The sequence below is a fragment of the Ascaphus truei genome, chromosome 9 (genome assembly GCF_040206685.1).
Source record: "Ascaphus truei isolate aAscTru1 chromosome 9, aAscTru1.hap1, whole genome shotgun sequence".
Taxonomy (NCBI): domain Eukaryota; kingdom Metazoa; phylum Chordata; class Amphibia; order Anura; family Ascaphidae; genus Ascaphus; species Ascaphus truei.
In genome coordinates, this window is record NC_134491.1 from 12,495,781 (window position 1) to 12,521,331 (window position 25,551).

The 25,551-nt window shown below is 48.3% G+C and overlaps 1 protein-coding gene across 5 annotated transcripts in view; it reads right to left on the reverse strand.

Moving 5' to 3' along the window:
• The window catches only part of BMF (Bcl2 modifying factor), a 75,927-nt gene that overhangs the window by 24,015 nt on the left and 26,361 nt on the right, over window positions 1-25,551 (reverse strand). For 4 of the 5 annotated variants that reach the window (XM_075613364.1, XM_075613369.1, XM_075613366.1 and 1 more), the window contains 2 exons: window positions 12,503-12,822; window positions 1,521-1,675 (listed from right to left, as the gene is read on the reverse strand). In XM_075613364.1, the coding sequence (XP_075469479.1) occupies window positions 1,521-1,675; window positions 12,503-12,822 (475 nt within the window). Of the gene's footprint in view, window positions 1-1,520; window positions 1,676-12,502; window positions 12,823-22,307; window positions 22,408-25,551 lie in introns of those variants that run through there. The other variant, XM_075613368.1, reaches the window with a different exon arrangement.

The following is a 25,551-nucleotide window of genomic DNA, read 5'->3' on the forward strand; positions in this document are numbered from 1 at the left end:
GGGACTGATTAAGGTACCTGTGCTGATGCAGGGATATCCTGAAAACCTGACCTGTTGGGGGGTCTTGAGGACTGGAGTTGAGTCCCCTGCACTAACTAATAGGGAATGATTAGTATGTTTCCTTTTAAATAAAGGGTCACAAAGGACCTTTTGAGAGAAGCTCCCAGTTCCCATATATCGCTGAGTCGTTGTCCTCCTGGAACCTTCTAGAAATGTGTTGGCTTTGGCGTTATCATTATCAGCTGAAAACGACTATTCCGCAATGTGGTCTTTTAGATTGTCAGCTTCTCGGACCAGGGACCTAATTACCGATCGTTTCATTATGTTTGAACGTCTATTTTGATGCCCCCACATTGTACTGCGCTGTGGGATTTGTTGGTGCCATAGTGACATTGTGTGCTCATTTGCATGTCACTTCCCAGAATCCCTTGCTGCAGTGGAAGCACTGTATGCTAGGAAAGAATGGTGAAGTGCATGCAGGGCGGCAGGCCTGTGTGAGACGTCAACGTGCTCACATGGGATATTTTCATTTGCTGTATGCTATATGTATAACATAGTAAGAAGTAAATATTACTGTATGCTCATTTGCATGTCTTAGACAGGTCTGCAACCCTGTCTTTCCCCATTATCGCCCAGAATACAGCGCTTCCACTGCAGCAAGGGATTCTGGGAAATGACATGCAAATGAGCACTCAGTGCCACCTTTTGTCTCAAGCTCGTATTACACAAGCAAATCGAGCTTGAGACAAAAGGTGGCACTGAGTGCTCATTTGCATGTCATTTCCCAGAATCCCTTGCTGCAGTGGAAGCGCTGTATGCTGGGCGATAATGGGGAAAGACAGGGTTGCAGACCTGTCTAAGACATGCAGATGAGCATACAGTAATATTTACAGTTGCTTTATGCTTTACTGTGGAGGGTTTTTGTCACTTTTTTTACCCACCATAACCTTAATAATTATAAAATAGTAGGAATAGAGAGAGGCGTTAGGGAGCTCCCTCGCAAATTGATCCCCAACATAAATACAACGTAATACTTTTAAAAAGGGTGTGTAACATGTAACTTGAAAGTAAAAGGGGAGGGGGGGAAGGAGAGAGGGGGGGGAGGGGAGCAGGAGGGGGAAGGAGAGAGGGGGGAGGGGAGCAGGGGGGGAAGGAGAGAGGGGGGGAAGGCGAGCGGGAAGTGGAGAGAGGTGGGGAAGGGGGGAAAGGGAGAGAGAGGGAGGGAGAAGAGGGGGGAGGAGGGAAGGGAAAAAAGGGGAGGAGGAGGGAGTGAGGGGGAAGGTGAGAGAGGTGGGGGATAGGGGAGTGGAGAGGTGGGGGGAGTGGAGAGGTGGGGGAGTGGAGATGTGGGGGGAAGGGGAAAGAGGGGGGAGGAAGGAAGGGGAAAGAGGGAGAAGGGGGAAAAGGGGGAGTGGGGAAGGGGTGAGAGGGGAAGAGTGCCAATTTAACGACTGAGAAAAAACGGGAGCAACACCAATCCCTCCCGTAACCTCCCGGTGGAGAAAAGGGTTACTTATTACCCTCTGTAGTTGAAGACGGTGAAACTGATCTCCGATACACTGCAGTTTGCGTGCAATCCGACGCCCCGCGCTCTGCTCCCGTCTCCCGTGCGCTGCGTCTTCTCGCCAACGTACAGGCAAACTCGCGGGGAGGTGCAGGAGGTGCCCGGCGTTCCCTGCAAGACACAGACACCCCACAACCGTCAAATAAGCCGCCCTGGTTCTTATACACACCGGGACGCAGACCGGCAGCACTGTATGTACAGCTCTATTATTTACACAGCGCCCACTGTGTACTCGGCGCTTCACAAAAGGGACAAATACAGAACAGGGAATTATAATGCAATAAATGCAACAAACAAAATCAGACCAAAGGAAAGGAAATCCCTGCCCCGGAGAGCTTACAATCTAAGCAAGTGGGTTAATGCTTCACTGCCAGAGGCCTGCAATGCATATGGAGCTTCTGGCAGGGAAAGGGTTAAGGTCACCTCTGGCAGATGCGTTGACGGAGAAAGAAATGGCATTGTACAAATGGTTACTATGCAATGAGAGACGGGCTAGGTCAGGGGAGGCCAACTCCCGTCCTCAAGGGCCACCAACAGGTCGGTTTTAAGGATATCCCTGCTTCAGCACAAGTGGCTCAATCAGTCCCTGCATCAACATATGTGGCTCAGTCTCTGCTTCAGCACAGGTGGCTCAATAAGTCTCTGCTTCAGCACAGGTGGCTCAATAAGTCTCTGCTTCAGCACAGGTGGCTCAATCAGTGGCTCAGTTTTTGACTGAGCCACTGATTGAGCCACCTGTGCTGAAGCAGGGATATCCCTAATACCTGGCCTGTTGGTGGCCCCTGAGGACGGGAGTTGGCCCATCCATGCCTCGGCTCCGAATCATTTAATGGGAGAGCGTAGCACCGTTTAGTGGATCTGGGCCTCGATTGTGATACTACATCAAAAAACATTCCTTTTCCGCAGCACAGGCTGTATCCGTGGCACTACGAGACAGGAGAAACACGGCACATTACGTTAAATAAAATACTAGGACGTAAACGTGGGCACTACGCACATACAGTACCGTCTAGGACAACTCGCCGTGGCCAGCTCACCGCCAGAGATCAGCCACTGGCCGTCCTCCTGCAAAGGCAACCCGCTATCCCCCTACCCAAAAACCCCAACCTAACCCCTAATGCCAACACTAATCTTCACCCTAAAATCCTTAACACCTTAGCCTAAACCCCATAACATCAACACCTTACCCTATCCCCCTAACCTGACCCCAGAAACCTTAACCCCTTACCCTAAACCCTTACCTTAACCCCTAATGCGAACTCTAATCTTCACCCTAAAAACTTTAACCCCTTACCCTAAGTTCCCTAGCCAATTCCAGTCTGGGTTTCGTCCCAAACACTCCACCGTAACTACCCTGCTAAAAGTTTGCAATGAAATCCAGTGTGGAATGGAACGGGGACAACTCACTGGTGCAGTATTCCTAGATTTTGCAAAGGCTTTTGATACTGTTGATCATGCTATCCTGCTTAACAAACTCCAGAGCTCTGGAATAGGGAAACATGCTTTAAACTGGTTTCAGTCCTACCTATCAGGTAGATCCCAACATGTGTCCATCTCAGGCTCTAACTCCAACCCCTGGATATCACCTGTGGTGTCCCGCAAGGCTCTGTTCTGGGGCCCCTACTCTTCTCAGTGTTCATCAATGATCTCCCCACAGCTAGTCAGGAAGCCTCAATACACATGTATGCAGATGACACAATCCTATATGCACACAGCCATAGCCTCTCTGACCTTCAACACATACTTCAGTCTGACTTTTTGAGACTCGAAAACTGGATTTCCCAAAACAAACTGTTTTTAAACACTGACAAGACTGTAACAATGGTATTTGGGACCAAGACTAAATTTGTAAAGCTTCCAGTGACTGAGCTCCTGATTAGAACCAACGCTAACACCACCCTAACACCTGTCACTAGTTTTAAATACCTGGACTTATGGTTTGACTCCCACTTAACATACAGGATGCACATTGATACCCTGACAACCAAGACCTATGCCAAACTAGGGGTACTTTACAGGAACAAATCCTCCCTAAGTCTCCTGGTCAGAAAGCGTATTGCACAGCAGATGCTAATGCCAATTATTGACTATGGAGACATAGTATACGGCTCGGCACCTCAAACCCACCTTAGCAAACTTGACACCCTCTACAATTCAATTTGTCGTTTTGTTCTCCAATGCAACTATAACACACATCAGTGCGAAATGCTCAAAGAACTAGATTGGTCAACACTAGAGTCTAGGCGCAAAGTTCACCTTTCCTGTCTCACCCTCAAATACTTTCTGGGCAAGCTACCCAGCTACCTGAACAAGCTCCTCACCCCTACCACATGCAGCACCTATCACCTGAGATCAGACTCCAAAAGACTATTCATGGTCCCAAGGCTCAACAAAGTATCCGGACGTTCCTCCTTCTCCTACCGTGCACCCCAAAACTGGAACAACCTACCAGAGACTCTCACATCCACCACCAGTTTAAGTTCTTTCAAATCTAAGGCTGTCTCACACTTTAACCTGGTCTGTAACTGTTTCATACGCCCATAATATATATTTTCTTTAACTGTGCACGCAATGTCTTGTATATAATGCACACCTTGTTCATTTATGTAACTGTACTTGTAACCATGTATTATTTGTTTTACTCTGTGCCCAGGACATACTTGAAAACGAGAGGTAACTCTCAGTGTATTACTTCCTGGTAAAATATTTTATAAATAAATAAATTACCCAAAACCCTTACCTCAACCCCTAACCCCCCTAGCCTTAACCACTGACCCTAAAACTCCATAAGCTCAACCTCTTACCCTATCCCCTAAACACCTTAACCCCCCGCCCCCCTTACCCTCAAACTCCCAAAAGTTAACCCCTTAATAACTTACCTTAGCGGTGAGACGGCCGGCCGGGATTGGCTGTGGCACGTTCCCCCATTCTGCACCCAATATGCTAAATGATTTAGTTAATGTATATGTTTGTCCTTCTCAGGAGTGTGGGTCAGGGAGTTCAGTCATGTCTAGCTGCAACCACATCCAGGTAAACCCAACAGGTTCCTACCGGGCCCAGCAGCCGAGGGGTCCCGTCCCGGAAATAGAGGAGGGGGGGAGTGGAGAGAGAATGAGAGGGGGGAGAGGTAAAGTGAGAGAGGGCAGTGAGAGAGGGGGGGGGTAAGGGAGAGCGGGGGAATCAGAGAGGGGGGGTGAGAGAGTGGGAGGTGGGGGGGGGGTGAGAGAGTGGGAGGTGGGGGAGTCAGAGAGGGGGGGGATGAGAGAATGGGAGGTGGGGGAGTCAGAGAGGGGGGGAATGAGAGAATGGGAGGTGGGGGAGTCAGAGAGGGGGGGGATGAGAGAATGGGAGGTGGGGGGAGTCAGAGAGGGGGGAATGAGAGAGTGGGAGGTGGGGGAGTCAGAGAGGGGGGAATGAAAGAGAGGGCGAAGTGAGAGAGGTAAGAGTGAAAGAGGGGTGAGAGAGTAAGAGAGAGGGGAGAGGTAAAGTGAGAGAGGGCAGTGAGAGAGTGGGGGGAGTAAGGGAGAGTGGGGGAGTGTGAGGGGTGGGGGAGTGTGAGGGGGGGGGGGGTGAATGAAAGAGAGGGCGAAGTGAGAGAGGGAAGAGTGAAAGAGGGGTGAGAGAGTAAGAGAGGGGAGTGTGATATATAAAAGGAAACATTGGAGGAAGGATTCTGCCCATGAGAGCTTACAATCTAGCTGGTGTATTGGGAGACAGAGTACATGGAAGAGCAAAGTTTATAGGGCAAAGGTCAGAGGTTGCGTGCGTGCGTGCGCTGTGGGTCATGTTGTCATTTAACGACACTATGAGAATACTTCCTTGTAAAGGTGACTTTTCAGGTGGGTGCTACAGATGGAGGGAGCGTGACAGGTAGTGAGGGGAAGAGAGTTCCAGAGGTTCCACCCCCCCCCCCCGGCAGCAAAGGGGTTAAACATATAATAGATGGGGGCTGCTGTAAGTGTGGTATCAGTGTATATCAGGGGTGGGCAACTCCAGTCCTCAAGGGCTACCATCAAGCCAGGTATTAGGGATATCCCTGCTTCAGCACAGGTGGCTCAGTCGATGACTCAATAGCCAACTCCAGTCATCACGTTATATATGGGGGAGGGAGGGAGGGAGGAGGGCGGGGCACGTTATATCTGGGGAGGGAGGGCGGGGCACGTTATATCTGGGGGGGAGGGAGGGCGGGGCACGTTATATCTGGGGGGGGAGGGAGGGCGGGGCACGTTATATCTTGGGGAGGGAGGGCGGAGCACGTTATATCTGGGGGGGGGGAGGGAGGGCGGGGAACGTTATATCTTGGGGAGGGAGGGCGGGGCACGTTATATCTGGGGGAGGGAGGGCGGGGCACGTTATATCTGGGGGGGAGGGAGGGCGAGGCACGTTATATCTGGGGGAGGGCGGGGCACATTATATCTGGGGGAGGGCGGGGCACATTATATCTGGGGGAGGGCGGGGCACATTATATCTGGGGGAGGGAGGGCGGGGATACATTATATCTGGGGGAGGGAGGGCGGGGCACGTTATATCTGGGGGAGGGAGGGCGGGGCACGTTATATCTGGGGGAGGGAGGGCGGGGCACGTTATATCTGGGGGGGAGGGAGGGCGGGGCACGTTATATCTGGGGGAGGGCGGGGCACATTATATCTGGGGGAGGGCGGGGCACATTATATCTGGGGGAGGGCGGGGCACATTATATCTGGGGAGGGAGGGCGGGGATACATTATATCTGGGGGAGGGAGGGCGGGGCACATTATATCTGGGGGAGGGAGGGCGGGCACATTATATCTGGGGGAGGGAGGGCGGGGCACATTATATCTGGGGGGGAGGGCGGGGCACATTATATCTGGGAGGGAGGGAGAGCGGGGCACATTATATCTGGGGGAGGGAGGGCGGGGCACATTATATCTGGGGGAGGGAGGGCGGGGCACATTATATCTGGGGGAGGGAGGGCGGGGACACATTATATCTAGGGGAGGGAGGGCGGGGCACATTATATCTGGGGGAGGGAGGGCGGGGCACATTATATCTGGGGGAGGGAGGGCGGGCACATTATATCTGGGGGAGGGAGGGCGGGGCACATTATATCTGGGGGAGGGAGGGCGGGGCACATTATATCTGGGGGAGGGAGGGCGGGGCACATTATATCTGGGGGAGGGAGGGCGGGGCACATTATATCTAGGGGAGGGAGGGCGGGGCACATTATATCTAGGGGAGGGAGGGCGGGGCACATTATATCTGGGGGAGGGAGGGCGGGGCACATTATATCTGGGGGAGGGAGGGCGGGCACATTATATCTGGGGGAGGGAGGGCGGGGCACATTATATCTGGGGGAGGGAGGGCGGGGCACATTATATCTGGGGGAGGGAGGGCGGGCACATTATATCTGGGGGAGGGAGGGCGGGGCACATTATATCTGGGGGAGGGAGGGCGGGGCACATTATATCTGGGGGAGGGAGGGCGGGGCACATTATATCTGGGGGAGGGAGGGCGGGGCACATTATATCTGGGGGAGGGAGGGCGGGGCACATTATATCTGGGGGAGGGAGGGCGGGCACATTATATCTGGGGGAGGGAGGGCGGGGCACATTATATCTGGGGGAGGGAGGGCGGGGCACATTATCTTTCCATAGAACGCCCATATTCAAAGTGGCCCATTATAAGTGGCAGGACTACTGAACAACTCAAGTTTAAAAGGAAGGAACTCTTAACCTAATGGATCTTATCCTTCTTCTCTCCTCAGGTAAAAACCATCTCTATATCCTCATTGAAGCCTTTGCTGTGTGTATTACATATATGCAAGTGACCCAATGCTAGGTAAAAACCATCTCTATATCCTCATTGAAGCCTTTGCTGTGTGTATTACATATATGCAAGTGACCCAATGCTAGGTAAAAACCATATTTGAATGTTGTTTTCTGTCTACCCCTAATCAAATTAAGTGTTGATACCTAGGCAGGGAACACCCTGTGTAGAAAACCATCTGTTTGAATGTGCCTCAGATGTGCTAATTAAGCAGACAGAACCACACTGTCAGGTGACTTTTTAGGCCTATATAACCCCAGATAGAACAGCCTTATGCTGCCTGTAGCCCATATTCAAAGTGGCCCATTATAAGTGGCAGGACTACTGAACAACTCAAGATTAAAAGGAAGTTCAAAAGATGTGAAGAAGAAGTGGACACCCCATCTGGCCCTGATTCCTGCATTTGAACTACGCTGGAAAGGAGGATATCATCAATACCAGACTGCATCATTATTGCTGTGATGCTGCCTTTACCATTTATATTTGCTGTGTGTTCACTTCTTCTCAAATTATGCACTTCTTTTTACCAGCCTCAGTATGTCTCTAACTCTATTCATATATCTCCATCTCTCCTTCCTTCCCCACTTCTCAGTTCACATGAACTCCTTTCTTACCTGCGTCCTCTGACACCACACAGCTATATCCCCTGCACTAAAAAACACCCCTACAAATCATCCTCACACATTCTTTCTATCCATGCTTCTCCTCCTTGCTTCTGGGGATATCTCTCCCAATCCTTGCCTTATTTCTACAAGCGCTCGTCCTCGTCTGCCAATTGCAACCTCTACTCCTTCTGGTGTCAACCCCTCCAACCTCATACCCATCCCCTGCCACCCTCCCTCCTCTCTCCCTTTCTACTGTGCCCTTTGGAATGCTCGCTCCCTTTCTAACAAGTTCCTCTCTGTACATGACTTCTTTCTCTCTCACTCTCTGCTCCTATTTGCTATAACTGAGACCTGGCTCACTCAGTCTGACACTGCTCTGGAAGCTGCCCTCTCCTATGGAGGCCTTTCCTTCTCCCACACTCCGCGCACGGATGGCAGGGGTGGAGGCGTGGGGCTCCTGCTCTCCTCTCTCTGCCGTTACCGAACCCTTCCTATTCCTTCATCTCTTGCTTTTCCCTCCTTTGAGGCTCACACTGTCCAGATCTTCTCTCTTCTCCCTGTCCATGTGGCGGTCATCTATCGCCCACCTACCTCTACTCAACCCCCTTCTGCCTTTCTCTCTCACTTTGAATCCTGGCTCTCTTTCTTTCTCTCCTCAGACTCCCCTGTTCTTCTCCTCTGGGACTTCAACTGCCACATTGATGACCCCTCTCTCCCTTGGGCTTCCCGCTTTCTTTCTCTAACCTCTTCTTTTGGCCTTCAACAGTGGACTGCAGCCAGCACCCACAAGGATGGCCACTACTTAGACCTGGTTTTCACTAAAAACTTCTCTCTCTCAGATTTCTCCATTTCCTCTCTCTGACATCATCTCATCTCGCTTCTCCCCTTCTCCACCTCCATCTACCCCCCGGTTCTGCAGAAACCTGCGCTCTATTCACTTACCTGACTTTGAGTCCACTTTACGCTTCTCCCTCTCCTCTCTCAGCCCTGCTACAGACCCTGACAACCTGGTCAGGAACTACAACTCTGTCTTGTCCTCGTCTCTTGATCTACATGCCCCGCTTTCTCTCTGCCGCCCTCACCCTTCTAACCCTAGACCCTGGCTAAATTCCCACACGCGCATGCTGCGCTCCTCCATTCGTTTCTCTGAACGCCTCTGGAGGAAATCTCACACTCTCGCAGACTTCCTTCACAACAAATTTATGCTATCCTGTTTCAACTCTGACCTCTAGCAAGCTAAACAAGCCTACTTTTCTACTCTAATCAACATGCACAAGTCTAACCCACGCCGACTGTTCTCTGTCTTTGATACTCTACTCAAACCACCCTCAGCTGCCTTTCCTTCCTCCATCTCCGCTCAAGACTTTGCTGACTATTTTAAGGAAAAGGTGGAATCCATACGTCAAAACATCCCCTCTGTTTCTTCCTCCCATCCTACACCTCTTCCTAACTCTCCTCCTGCCTTCCTTGACTCTTTTTCCACTGTCTCAGAGGAGGATGTGTCGCTGTTGATGTGTCTCCCTCAACCACTTGCCCTCTTGACCCCATTCCCTCCCATCTCCTAAAACCTATTGCTCCTACTATAATCCCTACGCTCACACACATTTTTAACTCCTCCCTCTGCTCTGGAACCTTTCCATCCTCCTTCAAACATGCAACAGTCATTCCATTACTCAAAAACAGCAAGCTTGACCCTACCTGTCTTTCTAACTACCGACCTGTCTCCCTCCTGCCTTTTGCCTCTAAACTCCTTGATCGTCTTGTATTCTCTCGATTGCTCCATTTTCTCAACACCTATTCTCTCCTAGACCCTCTACAATCTGGCTTCCGCACTGCTCACTCTACGGAAACAGCCCTCACTAAAATAACTGACAGGCCTCCATGCTGCCAAAGACAGAGGTCATTACACTCTGCTCATATTACTCGACCTCTCTGCAGCATTTGACACCGTGGACCACCCTCTTCTCCTTTATATTCTCCATACTCTTGGTATTCGGAAGAAAGCTCTATCCTGGATCTCATCCTACCTCTCCCATCGTACTTTCAGTGTCTCTTCTGCTAACACCTCCTCCTCCTCTATTGATCTCTCTGTGGGGGTACCCCAGGGCTCTGTCCTGGGACCTCTTCTCTTTTCTCTGTACACACTCTCTCTAGGTGACCTAATAACATCTATTGGGTTTAATTATAACCTCTATGCTGACGACACACAAATATACTTTTCAACACCTGACCTTACACCTGCTGTACAAACCAAAGTTTCTGAATGTCTCTCTGCTATATCATCCTGGATGGCCCTATGCCGCCTTAAACTCAACATGGCTAAAACAGAGCTCCTCATACTCCCTCCCAAACCTGGCCCTGCTACCTCCTTCCACATTACTGTTGGAACTACGATCATTCACCCACTAGCCCAAGCACGCTGCCTAGGGGTCACACTCGACTCCTCTCTCACATTCGCCCCTCACATTCAAAACATTTCTAAAACTTGTCGCTTTTTCCTCCGCAATATAACAAAGATACGCCCTTTCCTCTGTTGCTCGACTGCTAAAACTCTGACTCAGGCCCTCATTCTCTCCCGTCTTGATTACTGTAACCTCTTGCTGTTCGGCCATCCTGCCTCTCACCTGTCTTCCCTACAATCTATCCTAAACGCTGCTGCCAGAGTCACGCTACTCTTTCCTAGATCTGTCTCAGCATCTCCCCTCATGAAATCCCTCTCCTGGCTTCCGATCAAATCCTGCATCTCACACTCCATTCTTCTCCTCACTATTAAAGCTTTACACTCTTCTGCCCCTCCTTAGATCTCAGCCCTAATTTCTCGTTATGCACCATCCAGACTCTTGCATTCTTCTCAAGGATGTCTTCTCTCTACCCCCTTTGTATCTAAAGCCCTCTCCCGCCTTAAACCTTTTTCACTGACTGCCCCAAACCTCTGGAATGCCCTTCCCCTCAGTACCCGACTAGCACCCACTCTATCCACCTTTAAGACCCACCTTAAGACACACTTGCTTAAAGAAGCATATGAATAGCACTGTAGATATTCTGAACACATGATACATAAAGCTTGGCCCCCTGCAGACGCACTTACCAGAACTCCCTCCTACTGTCTCTGTACGGTCTCCCTACCTACCAATTAGACTGTAAGCTCCTCGGGGCAGGGACTCCTCTTCCTTAATGTTACTTTTATGTCTAAAGCACTTATTCCCATGATCTGTTATTTATATTATCTGTTATTTATTTGATTACCACATGTATTACTACTGTGAAGCGCTATGTACATTAATGGCGCTATATAAATAAAGACATACAATACAATAATAATAATAATAGCATGTTCTTGTATAGCGCTGCTAGTTTTACATAGCGCTTTACAGAGACATCTTTGCAGGCACAGGTCCCTGCCCCGTGGAGCTTACAATCTATGTTTTTGTGCCTGAGACACAGGGAGATAAAGTGACTTGCCCAAGGTCACAAGGAGCCGACACCGGGAATTGAACCAGGTTCCCCTGCTTCAAACTCAGTGCCAGTCAGTGTCGTTACTCACTGAGCCACTTCTTCTCCGAGGCTGATAAGTGGCATAAATCAATTGAGGTTGATGTTCTCACTCCATTACTATAGAAATGTCAAAGGCGTTATTACACATGGAGACAGACGCCTGCCGCGATCCCGCACCATTTAATTTATACCAGTGGGGGCCAACTCCAGTCCTCAAGAGCTACCAACAAGGCAGGTTTTTAGGATATCCCTGCTTCAGCACAGGTGGCTCAATCAGCGGCTCAGTCTTCGACCGAGCCACTGATTGAGCCACCTGTGCCGAAGCAGGGATATCCTGAAAACCTGACCTGTTACTGGCCCTTTCGAACGGCAGTGGGCCACGCCTAGGCTATTGAGTCATTGACTAAGCCAATGATTGAGCCACCTGTGCTGAAGCAGGGATATCCTGAAAACCTGTCCTGTTGGTAGCTCTTGAGGACTGGAGTTGGTGAGCCCTGATGTACACACCCACTGAATAGAACCAGTTCCATTTCTAAGCAGATACGTCATACAATACGGGGCACAGGAAGGCTCCGGGCTCCCGCTGCTCAGAGAAAGTTTCCGCAGAAAGAATTCTCTTTGGATCCACGGCATTCATCGGGAGTAACGTGGCGGTAACATCCGCCCCCAATGGACCAGCGCCAGGCGGAAGGGATTCATGTAACGGGTCTCATGAATTTAGTGCTGACACAAACTGATTGCATAGGTCAGGAGGGGCCAATTCCAGTCATCAAGGGCCACAAACAGGTCAGGTTTTAAGGCTATCCCAGCACCGGTGGCTCAATCAGTGGCTCAGTCGAAGAGCCTGCTTCAACGCAGATGGCTCAATCCGTGGCTCAGTCTTCAACCGAGCCACGGATTGAGCCACCTGCGCTGAAGCGGGGATATCCCAGAAAACCTGACCCGTTGGTGGCACTTGAGGACTGGAGTTGGCCACCCCTGGTGTTGGGGCTCCAAACGATTCCCCCAAAGAGTTAGTTGAAGGTCTCCTTACCATAGAAAAGTCTCTGGGGGGAGTCGGTGACCCCGCATGGTAACATGATGTCACGGCTGAGCGAGGGCGACCCCAGGGTCTGCGTGGCCTTGTCTTCACACTCCGTGGCCCTACACCCCGGCCCGCAGCAGTGTGACAGCGGGAAGAGCTGGAACCGGCCCAGGAGACAGGTGTACGGCTGGCTGGGCGTGAACACGGCCGACGGAATCAATGGCTGAACCGGAAAGCCGAAGTCCTCCGGGTAAAAGACGTCGTCGTCCAGTTCCTCGGGGCCGGGGTAACTGTGCCCCCCTCCGTATACATGCTCCATTCTACCGGCACTGGGGGAGAAGCAAGGGCGTGTCACAAGTAATGCAATGCCGGCACTCCCATATATACACTATCAATGCAATATATAATAATTATAACTTTCATACGGCGCGTTTCTCCCAATGGGACACACAGCGCATCACAGTTACAGTATAGTGCGCGGTACGCAGCACACAGGATTGTTACAGGCACAGGTCCCTGCCCTGTGGAGCTTACAATCTGTTTTTGGTGCCTGAGGCACAGGGAGATAAAGTGACTTGCCCAAGGTCACAAGGAGCCGACACCGGGAACTGAACCAGGCTCCCCTGCTTCAGAGGTGCGCAAACTGGGGGGCGCGACACTACCGACGGGGGGGGATTCGGGGTTTACAGAGGCCCCGCGCGCTTCCCGAAGGCACTTAAATTAAGTGCCGGGGGAGCTGCAGGGCCTCTGTAAACCTAACTTACCGTGGCTCCGGCGGCTTCCTCCCTGCGTCGCCATGGCAACGCGGCGGCAAAATGACGCTGCGAGGTCATGTGACGTCCCGTTGCTATGGCAACGTGACGTCATTACGCCGGAGCGCGGGTAAGTTGGGGTTGGGGGGGGGGGCGCAGGAGTGAGGGGACAGCCGGCAGGGGGGCGCAGGGAAAAACGTTTGCGCCCCCCTGCCCTAATTCACACTCAGTGTCGTTGTTGTCAGTCTGTGTCTTTACTCAGTCAGCTTATAGAATTCAAAATACTATAATTGTAATATTGCTGAGTGATAAAATAAATACACTCACATTGTTAAATTATGTAGAATAATTACTATTAAATAATACTTGTGGGACATATTTATTCACTACTCATGTATTTATGTATATCTTTATTTATATAGCGCCATTAATGTACATAGCGCTTCACAGCAGCAATTTTTTTATTTATAAAATATTTTACCAGTAGCAAAACATTGAGAGTTACTTGTTATTTTCAGGTATGTCCTGGGCATAGAGTTAAGATAACAAATAATACATGGTTACAATACATAGTTACATAAGTGCACGGGGTATACATACATATATATATATATATATATATATATATATATTGCATGCACAGTTAGACATAATATATATTATAGGCGTATGTAACATTTACAGACCAGATTAAAATGTGAGACAGCTTTAGTTTTGAAAGAACTTAGACTGTGGCGTCTGTGAGAGTCTCTGGTAGATTGTTCCAGTTTTGGGGTGCACGGTAAGAGAAGGAGAAACGGCCAGATACTTTGCTGAACCATGGGACCATAAACAGTCTTCTGGAGTCTGATCTCAGATGATAGGTGCTGCATGTGGTAGGGGTGAGGAGCTTGTTCAGATAGATGGGTAGCTTGCCCAGAAAGTATTTGAAGGCAAGACAGGAAAGGTGAACTTTGCGCCTAGACTCAAGTGATGACCAATCTAGATCTTTGAGCATTCCGCAGTGATGTGTGTTGTATTTGCATTGGAGAATTAAACGGCATATTGAATTGTAGAGGGTGTTAAGCTTGCTAAGGTTGGTTTGGGGTGCCGAGCCGTATACTATGTACCCATAGTCGATAATTGGCATTAGCATCTGCTGTGCGATACACTTTCTGACCAGGAGACTTAGGGAGGATTTGTTCCTGTAAAGTACCCCTAGTTTGGCATAGGTTTTGGATGTCAGGGTATCAATGTGCACCCCGAATGTTAAATGGGAGTCAAACCATATACCCAAGTATTTAAAACTAGTAACAGGACTTAGGGTGGTCATTGGAAGCTTTAGAAATTTAGCCTTGGTCCCAAATACCATTGTTACAGTCTTGTCAGTGCTTAAAAACAGTTTGTTTTGGGAAATCCAATTTTCAAGTATCAAAAAGTCAGATTGAAGTATGTGTTCAAGGTCGGAGAGGCTATGGCTGTGTGCATATAGGATTGTGTCATTTGCATACATGTGTATTGAGGCTTCCTGACAAGCTGTGGGAAGATAATTAATGAACACTGAGAAGAGAAGGGGCCTCAGAACAGAGCCTTGCGGGACACCACAGGTGATATCCAGGGGGTTGGAGTTAGAGCCTGAGATGGACACATGTTGGGATCTACCTGATAGGTAGGACTGAAACCAGTTTAAAGCATGCTTCCCTATTTCAGAGCACTGGAGTTTGTTAAGCAAGATAACATGATCAACTGTGTCAAAAGCCTGAGTTGACCCCGTTCCATTCCACAATGGATTTCATTGCAAACTTTTAGCAGGGTAGTTACGGTGGATTGTTTGGGGCGAAAGCCAGATTGGAATTGGCTAGGGAAATTTGTCTTGGTATACTGTAGTAATCGCTTAATTGGGAGTGGACACATTTTTCCATGACTTTGGATAGAATTGGGAGAAGAGAGATTGGCCTGTAGTTTGAGACAGTGTTTTTGTCCCCACTTTTGAAGATTGGGACAACTCTGGCAGTTTTCCGGGTTTTAGGGATATGGCCTGCAGACAGGATAGAGTTGACTATGGAAGCAATTGGTTTGGCAATGGCTGGGGCACCAAGTTTTAGGAACTTAGATTGCAGTAAGTCAGGTCCACATTGGCTGCTTAGTTTTAATTTGAGGAGCGGATGTGTAATCTCCTCTTCGGATACTGGGACAAATTGAAAATTGTGGGCAGTGTTGGGAGAGGGTGGGACTATAGGGGTACTCCCAGGATGAGATTCAGGTTTGTGGTATGGGCTGTGTTTTGCTAATAAGTTAGTGGCACACCCCACAAAGTAATCATTGAATGCATTTGCAATGTCAGTGGGGTTTGTCAGAGAAATATCCCCCTTAGTGATATTACTTGGTTGTTGATGGCTAGAAGGCTGGAATATATTGTTGATAACCTTCCAGAAGTTAGCTGGGTTTGATGTGTTCTGGAGGAGAATGTCAGAGTAATATTGTGCTTTTGCGTGCCTTGTTTGCCTTGTGCACATGTTCCGCAGGCATCTGTAGTGATTGAGATCCTTGGTAGTGCCAGTTACTTTGTAGCTTTTCCACAAGGCATCCCTGAACTGGTAGAGTGCAATAAGGTCGGTTGTAACCCATGAAGGTGGGCCCCCCATACCCTTATTTTGCGTAGTGGAGCATGGGTATCGCAGAGTTTTAAGAACCCGGATTGGAAATAGTCGAACGCAGAATCAGGGTCGGGAATTAAATCGATTCTGTGCCAAGGGCAGTTGGTAAGGTCATCCAGAAACTGTTGTGGGTTAAAGTTTCTAAATGTTCTAGTGAGGAGAACTTTAGGGCTTGAATGAGGTGATATAATTTTCCTTACACAGTACACTATTGCATGGTCACTGAAAATATGAGGAAGGCTGCCAGAGGATTGGATTCTGCTGGGATTTGAGGAGAGATTCCAGTCTAGCAAGGAATGGTTGTGAGATTTCAGGTTTGTCCGTGTGGGTTGGGAAATGAGTTGTGATAGGTTAAGTGACCTGAGTTGTATCTGGATTTTGTGGTTTTTAGGGTTGAGCCATTTGAAGTTGAAATCCCCTAGAACTAGCAGCTCACTCTTCTCATTCAGAGAGGAAATGGATCCAAGAAACTGGGTGGTATCAGTCAGGGACTGGAGAGGGGCTTTAGGGGGGCGGTAGATGCCAGCAACCAAGATGGGCTTAGAAAAGGGGAGGTAGATTTTGCCAACTAGGATTTCAAAAGAGGGTGGGATTGGGGAGCAATTTAACAGTGTAAATTGTAAGATGTCGGCAATGTAAAATAACACCCCTCCTCCGCTCTTTGTCTATCTCTCCTAGAAATGGAGTATCCCTGAATGGCGATATTTGCATCGGCGGTTTTAGGGGTTAGCCATGTTTCTGTGAGAACGATGGCTTTGGGTTTATGCATAAGGCCGCGCTTATAGTGCCGGCGACGCGACGTCGCCCGAAAACAAATACATTGCCACCGCCGCGTGCGCTTATAGTGCACGCGATGGCGACAAAGCGACGGAGCCGTCGCGGAAACTGGAAGCCGTCAAAATGTGATTTTTCAAGGGCTGTCGCGTCGGTATCTCTCTTCTCCGTCCATTAAAAAGTATCGGAGCATCAAGATTTGTCATTTGCTGCTAGAGATTCCAATCCCAGCTAATCCGCAATGAGCGTACTGCGAGCCAGCGCTATTCCCTATCAGGACAATTACACAGAGAAGGTTAGACTTTGCTCATCGGGCGGGAGCTGTAAGCACTCACCCCTCGGTGTGATGTGTGCTCACCCGGGAGATCCCTGCTATACTTCTTTATATTGGGTATATTAACACATTGTACATCTTGCTGCCAGAGCTGCATTTTATTACCATGTTGTAAATCAAGTCTTTGCGCAACAAATAGACATATCGGGACAGAAATGGCTATTTTTAAATTGGAACGTTGAACCCCCTTGAAACCTTTAAAGCCCCTTAGAAAATGACACCCAGTGGGCGACGAGCCGTGAAATGCAGGAACACCGCTTATGACCTCCAGTTTTTTTAAAGAGGCAGTTCAAGCGACATGAATATATATATATATATTATTGTTTTAATATATACAACTTTTGATTACTTTATTGAAAACTAATAACTTAAGCTGTCAATGGATTTGTTCTCCCGTGATCGATCAGCAAAGATCGTGCTTCCCCGGGTTCACTTAATGGCCGCCTTTCACTTTCAATCAATCCTTCAGTCAGTGTAACTCAGCAGCTACAATGTATACTTTTATTAAGGTAACATTGACTATTGTTTGCTCAAACTGCTGGGAGTAAATGATCAGAAACAGGAAAGTGTTGCAAAGATCTTGCACTGCTGGGGAGGTGTGCTAAACCTGCTATAGAAAATCACAGGATGCTCTGTGTATTAAACCTCATTAAAAATGGCCTTGAGTTGAATTAAACAAGGTACAGCAGTATTATCTAATACTACAGAACCGATTTATTTTAAAGAACACACGTGTAGGATATTGCAAAACTTCCGTCTCCCATTATTCACCTGGAGAATTATAAGAAAGGAAACATGACGTGTGCAGACCCAGTGCACAGGCTCACATGTATGTGCTCGCATGTATGTGCTCGCATGTATGCGTGTCCTCAGACACGGTTATGAAGTCAGCTTCCTGTACAAACGTACATTGGAGCCCCCACAGAGTGAGGCGTCCCGATACTTCTCTGCCACGTGGAATGGGAAGTGGTGGTCTTGTGCCCTGGGCACGGTCCTGCTCGGGGGGCACGGTCCTGCTCGGGGGGCACGGTCCTGCTCGGGGGGCACGGTCCTGCTCGGGGAACACAGGGATTTACACAGTGGGACGGAGGTCGCGGAAATCAAACCCCTCCCCTATATCAGCTTACACCGGGGGTGGCCAAATTCAGTCCTCAAGGGCCACCAACAGGTCAGATTTTAAGGATATCCCTGCTTCAGCACAGGTGGCTCAAATAGTGGCTTAGCAGAAGAGCCTGCTTCAGCACAGGTGGCTTAATCACTGGCTCAGTCTTTGACGGGGCCACCTGTGCTGAAGCAGGGATATCCTGAAAACCTGACCTGTTGGTGCTAGGCTGCGTCCACTGTGCCGCTGACCGCGCTCATGCTTGAGAACGGTGACTTCACCAACTCTCCAAGCATGAGCGTTCGGCTGTCCGGCAAATGTTTTTGTAAGCGTGAGCGGGGGCCGTGGCCGAGCAGGGACTGGCGCTGATTGGCTGAGGAGGTCATGTGACCCTTCAGCGCACCTGAAACACAATTTTATCCGTCTCGGCTAGCACCCGCGAGCGTAAGGGCCCAGGCGCGCGCACGCCACGTGAGTGTGTCTGGACAGATGAAACGTCATTGTTTTCACCGTGCTAAGCGCCAAGCACGGTCAGCAGCACAGCGGACTCAGCCTTAGCCGCTCCTGGCTTACAAACTAAGGCCGCGGGCATAGTAAAAAATACCGTGCTGAGCCGCGCCCGCACACTTACCCCCTGCATCTTGTATGTGTGTGGCTTTAGCAGGCGCGTGCTGAATTGCAGCCGCCATATTAAATTAAGTTTTCGCGCTCACAGGAGCGGAGGGCAAGTCACGTGACCGCAAACAGCCAATGGGAACAAGGGACTAGCCCCGCCTCCCACCACGCCTCTGTCCCGCCCACTGCCTCGCCTGCCAGGACACAAAAAAACACCAGCTTGAGCAGGAGCGCGGCTCAGCGCGGCCCGAGGCCTAACTTTCTGAAATGGATACAAACTTACAGGGGGAAAAAATACATTATTCAGCTAAATGTAACCCCTTCCGTGCTGAAAAGGATAAACATGACACAGCTATTCACAAGTGCTGCTTCTAGATGTGGCTGCAGCTTAAAAGCAGTGTCAGGCGTGGCTGTTATGTTAATATAAGTCCCCTGTGCAGGTGCACTGTCCTCTTGTGAACTGTGCTGGGTGTTTATTTACCTGTCACATCCCTTATTAGTCTCCCTCCTGTTGTTTCATTATCTGCCGGAGTGCAGAAACATTTTCCATGCAGAAATGATGACAAACCAGCCCAATATTCACCTGAACTGATTGCAGGGCTGTCGACAGGGGGGGAGAGTCGGGACAGGTGTCCCGGGCCCGGTGGCTGCGGGGGGGGGGGGGGGGAGCGAGGGGGAGGGTAGGGCAAGGCCGGCGCTTAGGCCCAACCTCTGGCCAGATCTGGCTGCCGGTCCTCTCTTGGCACCGGGCTCTAGCTGTGGGTCGGGCCCAACTTGCAGCCCCGGCCGTGCCCCCCGCAGCCACTAGACCCGGCCTGACCATCCCCAAGGTAGATAAATGTATCTGAAAGGTGTACAATAACACGCAGAGATATATAATAACGCGCAGAGATATACAATAACGCGCAGAGATATACAATAACGCGCAGAGAGATACAATAACACGCAGAGATATATAATAACGCGCAGAGATATACAATAACGCGCAGAGAGATACAATAACACACAGAGATACAATAACGCGCAGAGAGATACAATAACACACAGAGATACAATAACGCGCAGAGAGATACAATAACACACAGAGATACAATAACGCGCAGAGATACAATAACGCGCAGAGAGATACAATAACACGCAGAGAGATATAATAACGCGCAGAGATATAATAACACGCAGAGAGATATAATAACGCGCAGAGAGAAACAATAACGCGCAGAGATATAATAACACGCAGAGAGATACAATAACGCGCAGAGAGATACAATAACGCGCAGAGATATAATAACACGCAGAGAGATACAATAACGCGCAGAGATACAATAACGCGCAGAGAGAAACAATAACGCGCAGAGAGATACAATAACGCGCAGAGAGATACAATAACGCGCAGAGAGAAACAATAACGCGCAGAGAGATACAATAACGCGCAGAGATATAATAACGCGCAGAGAGATACAATAACGCGCAGAGAGATACAATAACGCGCAGAGATATAATAACACGCAGAGAGATACAATAACGCGCAGAGAGATACAATAACGCGCAGAGATATAATAACGCGCAGAGAGAAACAATAACGCGCAGAGATATAATAACGCGCAGAGAGATACAATAACGCGCAGAGATATAATAACACGCAGAGAGATACAATAACACGCAGAGAGATACAATAACGCGCAGAGATACAATAACGCGCAGAGAGATACAGTAACGCGCAGAGAGATACAATAACGCGCAGAGAGATACAGTAACGCGCAGAGATATAATAACACGCAGAGAGATACAATAACGCGCAGAGAGATACAATAACGCGCAGAGATATAATAACACGCAGAGAGATACAATAACGCGCAGAGAGATACAATAACGCGCAGAGAGATACAGTAACGCGCAGAGATATAATAACACGCAGAGATATAATAACACGCAGAGAGATACAATAACGCGCAGAGATATAATAACACGCAGAGATATAATAACGCGCAGAGAGATATAATAACACGCAGAGAGATATAATAACGCGCAGAGATATAGGATAACACGCAGAGAGATAGGATAACACGCAGAGAGATAGGATAACACGCAGAGAGATATATAATAATAACACGCAGAGAGATAATAACACGCAGAGAGATATAATAACTCACAGAGAGATACAATAACGCGCAGAGATACAATAACGCGCAGAGAAACAATAACGCGCAGAGATATAATAACACGCAGAGAGATACAATAACGCGCAGAGAGATACAATAACGCGCAGAGATATAATAACGTGCAGAGAGAAACAATAACGCGCAGAGAGATACAATAACGCGCAGAGAGATACAGTAACGCGCAGAGATATAATAACACGCAGAGATATAATAACACGCAGAGATACAATAACGCGCAGAGATATAATAACACGCAGAGATATAATAACGCGCAGAGAGATATAATAACGCGCAGAGAGATATAATAACGCGCAGAGATATAGGATAACACGCAGAGAGATAGGATAACACGCAGAGAGATAGGATAACACGCAGAGAGATATATAATAATAACACGCAGAGAGATAATAACACGCAGAGAGATATAATAACTCACAGAGAGATAATAACACGCAGAGAGATATAATAACTCACAGAGAGATAATAACACGCAGAGAGATATAATAACTCAGAGAGATAATAACACGCAGAGATATAATAACTCACAGAGAGATATAATAACATGCAGAGATATAATAACATGCAGAGATATAATAACACGCAGAGATATAATAACACGCAGAGATATAATAACACGCAGAGATATAATAACACGCAGAGATATAATAAAACGCAGAGAGATATAATAACACGCAGCGAGATATAATAAGATGCAGAGCTGTATAATAATGCACAGAGAGATATAATAACATGCTGAAATATAATAACTCACAGAGATATATAATAACATGCAGAGATATAACGCGCAGAGAGATATAATAACATGCAGAGATATAACACGCAGAATGATATAATAACATGCAGAGCAATGTAATAACACAGAGCAATGTAATAATGCGCAGAGCGATATTGTAACATGCAGAGCAATGGGTTGCCGACCTCAGTGGCAGAGAAGAGGTTAATGGTGACCGCCTTCATTTGTAGCTGCTCACCCCTAGTTCCAACACCTGATGCTCTTTAATCACTGCACAAATTCACCAACACAATAATACACACACACAGTGATACAGACACACACCAATACTGTACATACACACACACACACACACACACACTAGTATATGGCTGAAATTGTCCTACACTCTAACTCTCTAGTCTCTACCATGTGTGATATATGTGGCCAAGCAGGTGTCAGTATTGAAGCTGATGATGGGTGCAGTGTCCTGGGACACACAAGAGGTTCAAATATAATGTTTGGGCCCACACCCTCACCCCTTCCTCCCCATAGGCCCTGGCCGACTCTGGGGTTCTCCTGTGACTGACAGGTCTCCCTTACACCCCCCAGCTATAAACGGGCAGGGCTGCCGGCTGACGGGAGAAGGTAGTTGTAGAATGGAGTCCTACACAGGGTGTGTAAGTGGGGGGGTCAGAAGATCACTCACTGCCAGTCGGGGTATCACACTCCGTGCATGTGTCACACTCCGTGCATGTGTCACAGCCTGCTCACATGACCGGCTGTAGTGCCGTACGCTGGATACTTACACCCATAACAAAGGAGGAAGTGAGCTGCAGATTGCTATCTCCGGCCTGGGCCCTCGCTCTGCCCTCACTATATTGCACAACCCCGCAACGCACGTGCCTCTGGAACCCAAGGGGTTAATGCTACCGCATAAAAACAGAATACTGCTGAAAGAGAAACGCACTTAGAATGGAAGTACTGCTAAAAATGCACAGCATTGTGTTCCTAATTTCCGTACGCCCATCAGTAGAAATGCCAAGATAAGCATGTATCACCTATCCCATTGACTTCTATGGGGAACATGGCTGCCATCTTAATTTCAGCCAAACGTCTGCAAAGAAGGGTGGGTCGCTGTCTTGGTCCTTTCTTCCATGTAGTAACACAGGAGGGAGAGGGAGGAGGGGGTATGGTACCTTGTATTGGACAAACAAGTGGTTGATACGTTACACGCTTTCCAACCTCTCAGCGTGGGACCTGAAGAAGGACCCCGAGAGGTTGGAAAGCGTGTAACATCTACTACTTGTTGTTCCAATAAAAGGCATCATACCCGTCCTCCCTTTCAATGATTTTGGAGGCTGATATTTTTGGATTGCAAAATTATAAGAGAAAACAAGAAGAAGATAATACATTAACGAGGACGAGGAAGTCTATTAAATGGCTACATTAACAAATACAAGACAAGAACCCCGGGCAGAGCCTTTAAATAACCCCGTCACTGCCTTGAATTCACTATTGGGCAATCAATTGCACAGGTACTTTAATTAAGTGATGGTAGTTCTGCCCGAGGGACATGTGGTACAATTAGGATGCAGTATTTGTTACCATGAGATTAATACCTGGCACAAAGTATTATTGCAGCTCTAGAAAAGAGCAACAGAGTATCTTTGTAACAGCTGCAGCCTGTCCCTAATTCCCACTGCTGATACTATGTAACCCCTGTACACACACACACACACACACACACACACACACACACACACACACACACACACATACACATACACACACTGATACGTGCAGACATGATGATGCACACTAATACACACACACACGCAGACATGATGATGCACACTAATACACACACACACACAGACATGATGATGCACACTAATACACACACACGCAGACATGATGATGCACACTAATACACACACACGCAGACATGATGATGCACACTAATACACACACACACGCAGACATGATGATGCACACTAATACACACACACACGCAGACATGATGATGCACACTAATACACACACACGCAGACATGATGATGCACACTAATACACACACACGCAGACATGATGATGCACACTAATACACACACACGCAGACATGATGATGCACAATGATACACACAGACACACACACACAGATACACACATGATGATGCACAATGATACACACACACACAGACACACACACTGATACACACACAGACACTTTCATATCAAATTCTCCAGGCTTCTAAATCAGTGATAAAATAACAACAAATGTATCAAAGGAAAAATAACCCAGGACTTTTTTTTTGTCCTAGTTCTGCAGCCAGGAGACTAATAAACATACGCCAGCCGTGCATTGCACGCCCACCTGGGAGTGAAGGGGTTAATGATGCCCCCTGTGTTCAGCTCACAAACCACAGCAGGAAACCGCGTGCCACGAGATAAACAGACTTCTCAGAAAGAAAGTGCCAGGCCGGTGTGATACGGCCACCTGAAAGATGCACAATCAGGTGGCCACGGAGACACGGATCTATCCGCAAACGTGGCCGGTGGTGACGGGAATCCAGTTGTGTGCACTGTTACTACTTCCTTTTATTACTGCTAGTACTATGATTATTACTGCTAATATCACAAAGACGACTTCTATTAATATTACTTCTACCACCATTATTATTACTATCACTTTTTTTACTTCGAGTATTAGCACCATTAATGCTGCTTTTATTACTATTACTACCCTTTATTACTCTTGCTATTGTTACCATCACTATTACCATTATTGTTACTATTAATACTGCTGTTATCACTACTGATACTTTTATTACCATTATGAAAACTACTAACATCCTCATCTTTCCTATTATTACTGCTAGTATTACAATTATTATTACCACTATTACTATTGTCACTGTACAGCAGGGGTCTCAAACTCAGTCCTCAGGGGCCACAAACAGGCCAGCTTTTATGGATATCCCTGCTTTAGCACAGGTGGCTCAGTCAAAGACTGAACCACTGATTGAGCCACCTGTGCTGAAGCAGGGATATCTATAACACCTGGCCTGTTTGTGGCCCTTGAGGACTGAGGTTGAGACCCCTGCTGTAAAGCGTTGCATTCCTGACTGCTCCGGCAACCCAAGGGTTACCTTATTTGATATAAATAGTTGTGAAATGTTAACAGGACTGGCTTGTTTTGGGGTCCTGAGAGTGGGATAGCAGCAGGCGTGTTCCCTCCATGTGACAGTGAGGACCGAATCTGCAATACCATAAAAGAGAGGTACTTTGTGTATAATAAAAGGGAGCGTTGTGAGCGTGAGCCGGGGGAGAAGTGTGTACCAGCGCTGAGTCATGTTTGGGACAGGGGTTTAAAGAGCTGAGCAATCGAATACAGAGATCGAGTAGGACTGACTGGGCAGAAGGAGCAGCTCAGTGAGTAAAGGCACTCACTCAGAATACAATGACACTGAGTGTGCAGCAGGGGAGCCAAAAGGTCAGGTTTTCCGGATATCCAGCTTCGGCACAGGTGGCTCAATCAGTGCCTCCTTCGGCAGGGGTGGCGCAGTCTCTGCTTCAGCACAGGTGGCGCAATCAGTCTCTGCTTCAGCACAGGTGGCGCAATCAGTCCCTGCTTCAGCACAGGTGGCGCAAACAGAGGCTCAGTCTTTGACTGTGCTCCCATTATATCAGCAGAAGCGGGTTTATGAGCCACAGAACAGATGTGCTGTTTACAGCTGGTCTGGCCTCAGATACTTTATATCCCAGACATCTGCTGCCAATTTATCCTGACACCAACCTGGCACATGGGATCATCCACTCCTGGCATCACCCTGGGCACAGACTGTGCTCATCTTAAAAGGCAGCGAAGGGGTTAAGGCCAGACTAGAAAGGCCAGCGCCCCCCGGCATCAAAGGGGTTAAATGTATTCATCTGGCACCATAGGGGTTCAA